This window comes from Carcharodon carcharias, chromosome 13 (genome assembly GCF_017639515.1).
Source record: "Carcharodon carcharias isolate sCarCar2 chromosome 13, sCarCar2.pri, whole genome shotgun sequence".
Lineage (NCBI taxonomy): Eukaryota > Metazoa > Chordata > Chondrichthyes > Lamniformes > Lamnidae > Carcharodon > Carcharodon carcharias.
This window is the reverse complement of record NC_054479.1, coordinates 97,370,142-97,383,195: the sequence shown is the minus strand read 5'-3', so window position 1 is coordinate 97,383,195 and position 13,054 is coordinate 97,370,142. Positions and strand designations below refer to the sequence as shown.

The 13,054-nt window shown below is 39.7% G+C and overlaps 1 protein-coding gene across 1 annotated transcript in view; it reads left to right on the top strand.

Annotated features, from left to right (window-relative positions):
- Positions 1–6,349, top strand: part of LOC121285956 (CD9 antigen-like) — a 43,615-nt gene extending 37,266 nt beyond the window's left edge. The window contains exons 5-8 of the mRNA XM_041202938.1: positions 1,319–1,420; positions 3,076–3,165; positions 5,553–5,636; positions 5,746–6,349. Coding sequence (XP_041058872.1) covers positions 1,319–1,420; positions 3,076–3,165; positions 5,553–5,636; positions 5,746–5,811 — 342 coding nt within the window. The 3' untranslated portion in view covers positions 5,812–6,349. The remainder of the gene's footprint in view (positions 1–1,318; positions 1,421–3,075; positions 3,166–5,552; positions 5,637–5,745) is intronic.
- The last annotated feature ends 6,705 nt before the right edge of the window (positions 6,350–13,054 follow it).

The window sequence follows — 13,054 nt, the reverse complement described above, 5'->3', positions numbered from 1 at the left end:
GGTTCAAGTCACAATCCAGAGAATATTACCTGTGAGTTCCTACTTCTCAATTTGGGCCCTAACTCATCAAACTCTCTCAGCAGAACATCATTCCTAGTTCTACCAATATGTTTGGTTACTACGTGGAGCATAACAATTGGATCCTATCTCTCCAACTCCAAGTTCTTCCCCAGCTATGAGGGCATGCCTTTAACCCTGGCACTGAGCATGCAATACAACTTTTGAGATTCCCAATCATGGCTGCAGCGAACACTATATATTCCCTTAACTATATCATCCCTCGTCATTACTGCGTTCTTTCACACTCCCTCCACTTGTTTGTCCATGCACCCTGTAGTCCTTGTTCTCATTCACACAGATAGAAAGTGCCTTGTACTTGATGGTCAAGGGCCAAGGCGCCTACATCACTGCATCCTGGATCCCCATATCTGCCTGACTCGCAGTCACACCTTCCTGCCCCTGACCATCAACTAACTCTTAACCCAAGAAGTGCGACTGCCTCATTGAACAAAGTGTCCATGTAGCTGTCCCCCTCCCTGATGCACTGCAGTGTCTGCAATATAAAAATGTGGGTATACATTTGAGTGGTGTAAGATTTAGAGACGTTCGAGTCTCTTTCCCACCTTTTCTTTTCAATTTTAAGTTCACACAGTAACCTGGAAGTAGCTAAAGCAGTTTCAAGGACAGAACTAAATTAGATACTTAATCCCAGTAAAATTGACTAAATTTTGAGAGGCTACCAAACATGAATTATGCATCCCCATGCAAATCTAGTTTAAAATGATCAGTAATGGAACTATAACCCAAGTATTATCATTTTCACTGGTTTGAGGTAATGCATAGATAGTATTTTTATTCTTTCAAAGTGCCAAAAGGAACCAAAAAAATTAATTTGAACTAGTCTTATGCCAGGTTATTAAGATAAATCTTGTACCATCACTTGCTCAACACTGCTTCAGAATGTACCAGGGACAAGTGAAAAGTTGAGGACTGCAAGAGGGATCTTTTCCTTTATCATCAATCTTGTTGCCTTGTCTGTTGTTAGCCCATATTAAGGTTTTCCTCATGCAAGACCTTTTTAATTAAACTTGAAACTGTCAAGATGATATTGTGGGTACTGAACTTTTCCTCAAATTCTGTTTTTCGTTTTTGGCCATGGTTAAATTATTCTAAGGCCGTAATTCAGCCAGATTTTTTTTCTTTGCTTGTAGCTACTGTGTAATACAGGAGGTAAGTTTTAGCTCTTCAGATCTTTTGATCTAAATCTCTCTAATTTTACTTTGAATAAATTGCCTTATGTTTTAATTGTACCCTGCAGGTCACTAATGAAGTGAAGGACTTCTATACTTCCTTGTATGGTGAATGCCTCAAAGATAAAGAGGAGAGTAAGCTAGCAGCTCTCAAAGCAATACAGGAAGGAGTAAGTTATTAATTTTTTGTTTATAAATCTCCTTTCCAGTTCTTCAAGTGAAATATGTTTATTGTCATAATTTTCACCAACTTGAGGTGGGTTTACAAGTTCAATGTCTATACAACATGATTTTAGCTTCACACTAACTGTAAGCTTATGGGGTATACATCAATGTTGAGGCCCAACTGGCTTTGGAGCGAAGTGCAGTGAAACTTCTTCCTCCAGTTGAAACCTGAATTCAAGCCGCATTTTCAGTTTGGAGAGAAAAATTTTCATCAACACAAATGAGGACTGCACGGTATTCAATCTCATTCGTAACACCCCAGAAACTGAAGTAGACCCTGTCCGCATGCAGCAAAACCTGGACACACCATTCAGGCTTGAGCTGATAGATGGCAAGTAACATTCATGCCACACAAGTGCCGGGCAATTACTATCTCCAATAAGGGAGAATCTAACCATTACCCTTGACATTCAAACAGTCTTACCATGGCTGAATATACTCAGCCTCAACATCCTGGGGGTTACCATTGCCAAAAAAGTTAACTAAACTGACCATATAAATACTGTGACTACAAAAGCAGGTTAGAAGCTGAGAATTGTGCAGCAAGTAACTCGTCTCCAGACATCCCAAAGCCTGTCTATAATCTAGAGGCTGGAGTGTGATGAAACATTTGTCACTTTCTTGGATGAATGCATGCTTGAAGCATGATCCCCATCCAGGATAAAGCAGCCCACATGATTGGCACCTCATCCACATCCACTCCCTCTATCACTGCACAGCGGCAGCAGTGTGTACCATCTAGAAGATGCACTGCAGCAACTCACCAAGGCTCCTTGAACAGCACTTTCCAAACCTACGGTCGATACCACCCAAAGAATAAGGGTAGCGGGTGCAGAGGAACACCACCTGCAACGATGCATCCAAGTTGGACATCATCCTGACTTTCAAATGAATCGTAATTCCTTCATCATTGCTGCATCAGAATCATGGCACTCACTCCCTATCTGCACAGTGAGTGTACCAGTGGTTCATGAAGATGGTTCACCACCACCTTCTCAAGGGCAATTGGGGATGGACAATGAATGCTGGAATTTTTTTTTTTTAAATATTCTTTCATGGGATGTGGGCATCGCTGGCTAGGCCAGTTTTATTGCCCATCCCTAATTGCTCTTGTTCAGAGGGCATTTAAGAGTTAATCACATTGCTGTGGGTCCGGAGTCGCATGTAGGCCAGACCAGGTAAAGATGATCGATCTACCTTAAAGGATATTAGTTTTGATGGTTTTTTTTTATGACAATCGATAATGGTTTCACGGTCACCATTCCAGATTTTTATTGAATTCAAATTCCACCATCTGCGTGGTGGAATTCAAACCTGGATCCCCAGAGCATTACCCTGGGTCTCTGGATTACCAGCCCAGTGACAATTCCACTATGCCACCACCTCCCCCCTGTGATGAATTGCCAGTGATGCCCACACCCCTTGAATGAATGAAGAAAAAGTGCAGCTTTAGCTTTCTTTAGTAAACTAAAATGGTATTAGTTGTTTTCTAAACACAATATTAAATTTGATCTATTGACTCATTTTTGCTAGTTATGCACGCTGCAGCTGTTTTCTATAATGTTACAAGACTGTTTCTGAGAAAATGTTCTTATTTTAGCTGAATTGTTGTGGAATGGGAGGACCAGTGGAAATATTTTTGCGATCTACCTGCCCATCTAAAAACATTGGTGAAATGTTTACTACAAAGGTATTACAATTTTCTTTCTCATTTTGGTTTGTGCGATACTGTATAGGTTTAAACTTGTACTTTAACAGTGACAGAATAGGTTTAATTTTTTTTTAATTTAATGTGTAACCTATTTTTCTTTAGGGAACACCCATTGTACTAAAAATTATCAGTAACAAGTGCATATTTGTTTGTGTGGGTCTGAAGAGCCTACCACTCAACCAGAATTATTGAACTGCAAATTAGGTACTGATGCATCAGGAATTAGATGGCTAATAACAAAATTACTGTCTGGGAACAGGAAATATTTCAACATCAATTTTATCCAAACCCCACCTTGTTGTACTGACTGGTTTGGGTGCAATCCTGGTTTTACACCCAGCCCAGTTTTACTCTCCGTTGAAATCAGTGGAAGGTTGTCAAAACCAAGATGATGCTGTGGATTTCCCATCTGGAAAATTATATTAAAATAATGCTTCCATCAATTTCACCAAATGACTACCAATCCACTTAGATTAACAAAGCAGCCAAACTTGATTATTACCTGTTGATATTGCGGAGAAGGCAGCAAAAACTAACTGGGGTAACCTATTGAGATATCTGATTGCAAACCGCAGTCTGTTTTAATATGGCTATGTTTTTAGTTTAGTCAAATAAACATGAAAATTGTTGAGCAGTGTGGGCTCTTCTGTTCTGATGTAATCTGACTTCACTGAACGGGAGAAAGTGCTGGAGTGTTGATGTCCTAGATGTGGATTAGGAATTTTGAATGACTTGATTCAAATTTTTTTTACAGTATTGTTCCTAACTCTAAATGCAAAAATGATTAAAACTAGTTCACCATTAACCTTATGGGGAGAAAAGCGAAGGAAACAATTGCTTGGTCATTTGACAGTTAAAATATTCTATCTGATATCATTATGACCCTGTAGAATCTTGAGATTCAGTGGGTTGGAGGCTGAATAGAATTCAGTTCTACTACATCCTGATAATAGGTTTAAGGAATTCACATCACAGAATTATGGATGATTGCAAAGCTACAATTGTCCCTCTGTTGGATGCATTTGGCAATGTGATGTCTGACTTCCCTTTGTTTTGGAAGAAGCGACGTATGTTTACCTTGGTCATCGGTTCTGCTGCCAGCACACCAACTTTGGCTTTTTAAATGCACAATAACATGGTTCAGTATTTGCTCATAACAAATTCTCATAGCAATGAGCATGTATGATGCACTGACCCAACTCAGCAACTGTTCATATCTTGTTACATGTAGCTTAGGGCTTTGCTGAACTGTGTTTCCCAGAGCCGTTTGTAATCCCAAAACACATTTAAATGGCTTAAAATTGAAGTTCAACAAAGTGCAGCTTAGTATATTAAAGGGTCCAGAGATGAACCAAAAGGAACGCTACCCAGTGCAAATCAGATGGGTTTTGAGGAAAAATTTGACATTTAAGCTCTGCGGTGTGCAGAGAATATTTACGTGAGATATATATTAAATTTGTGATTAAGATCCAGAATATTAGGTTGCCATGGCAAGAAAAGTGTGAATATTAAAGTAAATTTTACAATCAATTAAAAATCAGTTGGGAATGTGTTATTTTGTTTTTGGAATGACCTAATGCTAGATTTTTTTTAAATAGTGAGAGACTGAGAAAGACTAGGAAATGTTGGTATTCATGGGGACCTGTGTGTCATTGTATACAAATCACAAAGTTAACATGCAGGGAAAGCAAGTGATATATTCGCCCTTATTAAAAAGGAATTGGAGTATGAGTGAAGAGATTTTACTGCAATTGGATGTGAGACTGCACCTGGAATACTCTTTTTACAGTTCTTACCTAAGGAAAGATATATTTACTTTGGAGGGAATGCAACGAAGATTCACTAGATTGATTCCTAGGATGAGGGCATTGTCCATCTGAGGAGAGATTGAGTAGACTAGGTTTATATTCCCTGGCATTAGAAGATTGAGGGATGACCTTATTGAAACATGTAAACATTTGAAATAGCTTGATAGAGTAGATGCTGGGGTGATGTGTCCACTGTCTGGAAAGTCTATAACTCGGTGTCACAGTCTCAGAATAAGGGGTCGGCCATTTAGAACTAAGATAAGAAATTTCTGCATTCGAACAGATTGTGGATTTTCTATCCCAGAGGACTGTGGATATTCAGTCATTGAATATATTCAAGACAGAGATTGATAGATTTTTGGATGCTAAGGGAATTGAAGGATGTGGGTTTTTAGTGTGAGATGGTGAAGTTGGAGGTGGAATGATGCAGGCTTGAAGGGCTGAATGCAATGTTCTTTCTGTTATTTCATATGTTATTACTTATGTTAAAAGAATGCACAACAGCCTCCTCAAGTTTAACTTAAATAAAACTTATGCACTTTTTGATCTTGTCTGCAGTCATGCATCACAGCCATTGATGACATTTTCAACGACAAGCTTTACATCATTGGGGCAATTGGGATTGGCATTGGGATTGTAATGGTAAGTAAAACAGGCCCAATACTAGGTTGTGGAATAGTTAACTCTATTATGAAGTTTTACTTCTTAAGTTGTATAACAAAAATCTTAACACTTTGTTTCTTTTCTCCAGATTTTTGGCATGATTTTCAGCATGGTGCTGTGCTGTGCCATCCGCAACAGCAAAGAGATGATTTAAAGAGTGGTTTAAAAATACTCGTGCCATTCACCAATGGAATGCGTTTTTGCCTAATATTTGCTTCTTGTTAACAGCTTAACTTTAGCATTTAATTTTTTCACTTTTTTGTATTCAGTTTAAAATCTCGTAACTTTTTTAAAAGCACTTCATCAATTTAATGTGTCCACATTTTGTTTAATGTTTTGTTGTTTAACAAGTTGAGAAATCAGACAGTAAACTTTGAACCTTAAAGAAAACTTCAAATTTATCAATAAATTTAAAGATATATATATTTGTTTTATCTGTTTAAATTGGAAATGTTTGATGCTCTAGAAAGGGTGCAGAATCTTGGATTCAGAATTTAAGATGCTGAGCTAGTTAAGCTAAATAGGTATTACAAATATTAAATGTTTTGTCAAAATGTGATGGCTCAAATGAGCACATGCTTATATGGAATCTTGGCCTTACAATAAATCCTTGAAAATATTTTGATTAAAAAAGTTAAAAACTGTAGATACCAGATTTGTCTCAGAAAATAAAATTTGAATTTGAACATTCAGAAAAAGGGTCTGTTTTTTTTGAACCTAGAGAAAGTAAACTGGTGTTGAGGCAAGATATTATTTGGCACAATTCTTCCATATTCCATTCTTGTGTTCTCTGTCCAATCTGTAAAATTACATGAAAGGAAATTCTTCTGTATAAATATCCCCCAAACTCCAAAGATAATTGAGCAAAAGTCCAGGATGTTTCTTTATGCAGTCAATTTCTGGCCATAGTCATTTACGGCACAGAAGGAGCCTTTGGTCCATCAAATCAATGCCAACTCTCCAAAGACCAAACCAGGCAGTCCCGTTCCCCTACTCTATCCCCATGGCCCCGTAAGTTTATTTCCCTCACGTACCAATCTAATTTTCTTTTGAAATCATTGATCATCTGTCAGAGGCATCAAGTTCCAGGTCATTTATACTAAGGACTTAAGGGTTATTCTTCACAACTTCCTCCCCCACCCCTGCATCTCTTGAAATCTTAGGGGAGGTGGTGGCATAGTGGTACTGTCACTGGTATTCCAGAGACCCAGGGTAATGCTCTGGGACCAGCTTTGAATCCCACCACGGCAGATGGTGGAATTTGAATTCAATAAAAATCTGGAATTAAATGTCTGATTGTTGTAAAACCCCATCAGGTTCACTAATGTCCTTTGGGAAGGAAATCTGCTGTCCTTACCTGATTCTGGCCCACAGTTTTTCTTTGTTTAATCCAAAGCTGTCATCTTAATAGGATTCTCTTGTGTCAGTTGAGCTTTTTTCCTTGGCTGTGACCTCTGGATGATTTGGAGTTGCATCGTAAGAGGCAAAGAGTAATGGAAAGTTCAGCTGACTTAGAGAAAGGACCCAGAGAAAACACAGGCACCTTCTCAGTCGACTGTTTTCATCTGCAGCAAATGTGCCAGAGTAGGGCTCCTGAGCCACACCGGGTGATGGATAACAGAATTGACACCAAGGTACAAATCATCATCTCACAAGGCAGAAGGCTGCCAAAGACATAATCCTGTACACTTGTATCAAATCTTCCCCTCAGTCTCCTTTGGTCAAAGCTTCTCCAATCTAACCTTATTGATAAATTCCCTCATACTTAGAACCATTCTGGTACATCTCCTCTGCACCTTCTCAAAGACCCTCATGTCCTTCCTAAAGTGTGGTGACCAGAAGATACAATTTTCTAGCCAGAGCTTTTTAAAAGTCCAGCATTTTGTAGACAATGCCTGTTTTTATGAAGCCCACAATCCCATATATGTTAACCACTCAGTATGTCTTGCTACCCACAAGAATCTATGCACATGTACCCCCAGGACCCTCTTCCCTACATGCTCTTTAGAACTGTGCCATTAAATCTGTATTACCTCACCCTATCCTTGCGGCCAAAATGTGTCACCTTGCACTTCTCACTGTTTTCTGTCCTTAAACCAATTTTATATCTTAAGATAATACTGTATTCTAAATAGAGTCAATATTCTCTCAGCATCTGGCGAATCAGCCACACACATAACAAATTGTTTTTCTTCAGGTGAGAGGTTTTAATCAGGTAGACATTGGGACGCTGCAGCAATCCATTGAACTGAGGATGCTGTTCCAGACATTGTCAAAGTTTGTGGCCATGTTGGTAGTAGAAAATCCTGCAGGAAAAACAATTCCTAACATTTTTTTTAAAAAAAATGTACCCTAGCTCTTAAGCATGTAGTTTAAAAAAAAAACCTCCATTGAAGGAAGTGGAAGCATGCTACACTGCAACTGGATGCTATGTAGTGGTTAGTTGCTGCTACTAACATTCTTTGACAGAACTGCTGCTCGCCTTTAGTCCTGTCCCCCAATCCCAGTTCAGCTCTGGGAGACTTACAAGATTCACCTGATCATTGGCCTACGTTTTGTATCATGTGGCCATTGTGGTGAGCTGATCATCACAAGTTTGGTGAGGCCAGGCTTGGGTTGATAAGTGACAAGTAACATTCATGCGACACAAGTGTCAGGCAATGACCATTTCCAACAAGAGAGAACCTAACCATCATCTCTTCTCAAAGATATAATTTCCATAATATTATTGGAATTTATTGTAAAATAGAGTAATAGTTGTGTGTGTGTGTGTGTGTGACTTAATTGAATTAGAGGCAGCTGGTCTGGTTGCTTTGATGTAAGAGAAGTTAAGTTTGAAAGGTTAATTAGGTGAACATAGGGGAAGTTTAGAAACATAGGTGTCAAGGGAACATTTGTTTTTGGAAAAAAAAGACTAGATTGTTTTCAAAAAAGGGAGTGAAATGTATCACCTCGCCAGGTGAAGTTTAGCAAGAGTGTGTTTACTTTTCCCAAAGATTATTGGTAAAACTTAGTGCTACGAGAGATTTTTATTATCAGGAAAGTAAACTCCAGACATAGTGAAGCAATGGGTATTTGCATTCAAAGAGGACGATATGTATAAAAGGAGTGAAGGCTATGAGTGAGGGAAGGCAGTCTAAGATTCAACAAGTGTGAAATGCCTTCAGCATGTATGAACCAAACTGCTGCCTCCAGGGACTGAAGTTACGAGAACTCACTCTGAATTCAACTGTTCAGGGTATCATTCACTTTGCCTGGGTCTTTTAAAACCTGTCTTGCTGTTGCCTTAACAAAAGTATAACAGGAAGTCAGATTAAGTAGGGGATTTAGAAGTTAGCATAGTAATAATTTGTAGATCTATGTATGTATTTAAAGGTGTTTCTTCTATTAATAAATGTTTAATCTAGTTTTGTAAAAACCTATAAGACTTAGTGGTCTTATTACTACTAAATTCAGGGCACATATCTCGACATTTATACAAATTGTAAAACAAGTTGTGGCAGTTGTTTCAAGTTTCATTTTGGGATTTGAACAATTCAGCATTTATCATCGGCTGTGCCTTAACAGAAGAAATGTTGGTGAACTATGATGTGAGTTTAAAAAAAAAGAGGCTATTCTGAGTGCATATGAGTTGGTTCCTGAGGCATACAAGAATATGAGAAAACAGCTTGAGCAACACATATTGAGTTTGATAGAGTAAAACGAAGCAATTTTGACTGCTGGATACAATTATTACAGGTAGAGACAACATATGCAGCTCTTAGAGAAGTAATTATTTTGGAAGAATTTAAAGATTCAATTCCTTCGGTAGTGAGAACTCATGTGGAGGAACAGAGGGTTCAAATGGTAAGACAAGCAGCAGAGATAGCTGATGATTGAGTTAGTTCATAGAGCTAAACCTTTTTGTCGTCATCATTTTAAATCAAAAGGATAGAAAGTGGGAAGGTGAAAAGAAGGTGGGAAGATAAGGAGTAGGTGGAAATTCGCAGGAAGTTTTTCTCAATAAAAAGGTGCCGAGAGTAGAAGTGACATTTGAAAATTGAGGGGTTTTCATTGTAATAAAGTTGGAAATGAAGTCAGTATGCTGGAAATTTAGGGAAAATCTGTTGGAATTATACGGTTGCAGGAAAGTTCTGGAAGTAAAGTACTGTGGGTTCTGAGGTTTGGGCACAGGAACAAGCAGTGATAGGTAAAGAAGTGGGAATGTGTTCATAATTTACCCAGGAGAATTCTGAGGAGCATGTTGCAGAGATGTTTAAAGATTTTGTCTGAAGAGAAAATCTTTCCATGTGTACAGGGTGGAGTAGGTAAAGTGTTAGCATTTTAAGAGATACAGGGGCTAGTCAGTCCTTAATATTGTGGGATAATGATATTTGTTGTTCAGAGGGAGTATTGCAGGAATGGTGATAATAAGTGGGGTTCATGGAGATGCTAAACCTATTCCCTTATGGAAGGTAAATTTAAAGCGTAAGTGGGAAACAGGTGAAGTGGCTGTTGGAATAGTGGAAAAATTGCCCATTGCAGGGGTTCAATATCTTTTGGGGAATGATATAGCTGGATCACAAATGTGGGTGATGTCTATGGTAGTTGAACAGCCTGTAGAGGTGCCTTCAACAGAAGTGTTGCAGAGAGAGCATCCTGGATTCTTTCCAGATTGTGTGATCACAGGCTGATAGGTTGAGACAAGATGATCAGGAAGTTCAAAGGCAGAGAGAAGGTGTGGAAATCCAATAGGCTAATACTGTTTGATAACATTGTTCAGGAGGAAAGAACAGAGGACAATTCAGCTGAAGTGTTTAACTCTAGGCAGTTGATGGAGTTGCAGAAACAGGATTTGCAAATACAACATTTATATCAGACCGCCTACTAAGAGGCAAAATGTATTCCAGGATGTTATTACCTTAAGGATAATGTTTTAATGAGAAAATGGAGGCCATATCATGTTTCAGCAAATGAAAGCTGGAGGGAGGTACATGTGATTGTTATCCCATTTGGTATAGAAATGAGATTCTGAGGATAGCTCATGACATTCCAATGGGGAAGGAATAAGGTAAATGAGCTTGTGGCACAGATTGAAATTGGCAGGTATGATGTGGTGGGCATCACGGAGACATGGCTGCAAGGGGATCAGGACTGGGAGCTAAATTTCCAAGGATATACATCCTATTGAAAAGATAAGCAGGTTGGCAGAGGGGGTGGGGTTGCTTTGTTAGTAAGAAATGAAATTAAATCGATAGCAAGAAATGACGTAGGGTCAGATTATGTAGAATTTGTGTAGGTAGAGTTGAGGAACCGCAAAGGTAAAAAAACCATCATGGGAGTTATGTACAGGCCTCCGAATAGTAGTCAGATGTGGGGCACAAGATACACCAGGAGATAGAAAAGGCGTGTAAGAAAGGCAAGATTACAGAGATCTTGGGGGATTTCAATATGCAGGTAGACTGGGAAAATCAGGTTGGTAGTGGATCCCAAGAAAAGGAATTTGTGGAATGACTACAAGATGGCTTTTTGGAGCAGCTTGTGGTGGAGCGCACTAGGGAACAGGCAATTCTAGATTTAGTGATATGTAATGAGACAGATTTGAAAAGGGAGCTTAAGGAGAAGGAACCCTTAGGAGGAAGTGACCATAATATGATAGAATTTACCCTGCAATTTGGGAGGAAAAAGCTGGAATCAGATGTAACGGTATTACAGTTGAATAAAGGCATGCGGGAGGAGCTGGCCAGAATTGACTGGGAGATGAGCCTAGCAGGAAAGACAGTGGAACAGCAATGGCAGGAGTTTCTGGGAGTAATTTGGGAGACACAGCAAAAATTCATCCCTAGGAAGAAGTAGTCAGGGACAGCATAAAAGCTAAAGAGAAAGCATACAATGTGGCAAAGAGCAGTGGGAAACCAGGCGATTGGGAAGCCTAGAAAGACCAACAGAGGACAACTAAAAAAGAAATAAGGAGGGAGAAGATTAAATATGAATGTAAACTAGCCAGTAATATAAAAGAAGATTGCAAGAGTTTTTTTTAGATATACAAAGTGTAAGAGAGAGGCAAAAGTGAACATTGGGCCGCTGGAAAATGACGCTGGGGAAGTAGTAGTGGGGAACAAAGAAATGGCGGAGGAACTGAATAGGTACTTTGCGTCAGTCTTCACGGTGGAAGACATGAGTGACATCCCCAAAGTTCAAGAGAGTCGGGGGCAGAGGTGAGAATGGTGGCCATTACCAAGGAGAAGGTGCTAGGAAAACTGTAAGGTCTAAATTTGGATAATACACCTGGACCAGATGGATTACACCCCAGAGTTCTGAAGGAGATAGCTGAAGAGATAGTGGAGGCGTTAGTGGTGATCTTTCAGGAATCACTGGAATCAGGGAGAGTCCCAGAGGACTGGAGAATCATTAATGTAAGCCCCCTGTTTAAGGAGGGAGTGAGGCAAAAGACGGGAAATTAGAGGCCGATTAGCCTGACCTCGGTCGTTGGTAAGATTTTAGAGTCCATTATTAAGGATGAGATTTCAGAATACTTGGAAGTGCATGGTAAAATAGGGCAAAGTCAGCATGGTTTCATCAAGGGGAGGTCATGCCTGACAAATCTGTTAGAATTCTTTGAGGAGGTAATGAGTAGGTTAGACAAAGGAGAGCCAATGGATGTTATCTACTTGGAATTCCAGAAGGCCTTTGACAAGGTGCCACACAGGAGGCTGCTCAGTAAGATAAGAGCCCATGGTGTTAGAGGCAAGGTACTAGCATGGATAGAAGATTGGCTGTATGGCAGGAGGCAGAGAGTGGGGATAAGGGGGTCCTTCTCAGGATGGCGGCCGGTGACTAGTGGAGTTCCACAGGGGTCAGTGTTGGGACCACAACTTTTCACTTTATACATTAATGATCTAGATGAAGGAACTGAGGGCATTCTGGCTAAGTTTGCAGATAATAAGATAGGTGCAGGGACAGGTAGTATTGAGGAGGCGGGGAGGCTGCAGAAGGATTTGGACAGGTTAGGAGAATGGGCAAAGAAGTGGCAGATGGAATACAATGTGGGGAAGTGTGAGGTCATGCACTTTGGAGGAAGTATAGAGACATAGACTATTTTCTAAATGGGGAGAGAATACAGAAATCTGGAGTGCAGACAGACTTGGGAGTCCTAGTCCAGGATTCTCTTAAGGTTAACTTTCAGGTTGAGTCGGTAGTTAGGAAGGCAAATGCAATGTTGGCATTTATTACGAGAGGACTAGAATATAAAAGCAGGGATGTGCTGCTGAGGCTTTATAAGGCTCTGGTCAGACCACATTTAGAATATTATGAGCAATTTTGGGCCCTGTATCTCAGGAAGGATGTTCTGGCCCTGGAGAGGGTCCAGAGGAGGTTCACGAGTACGATCCCAGGAATGAAAGGCTTTACATATGAGG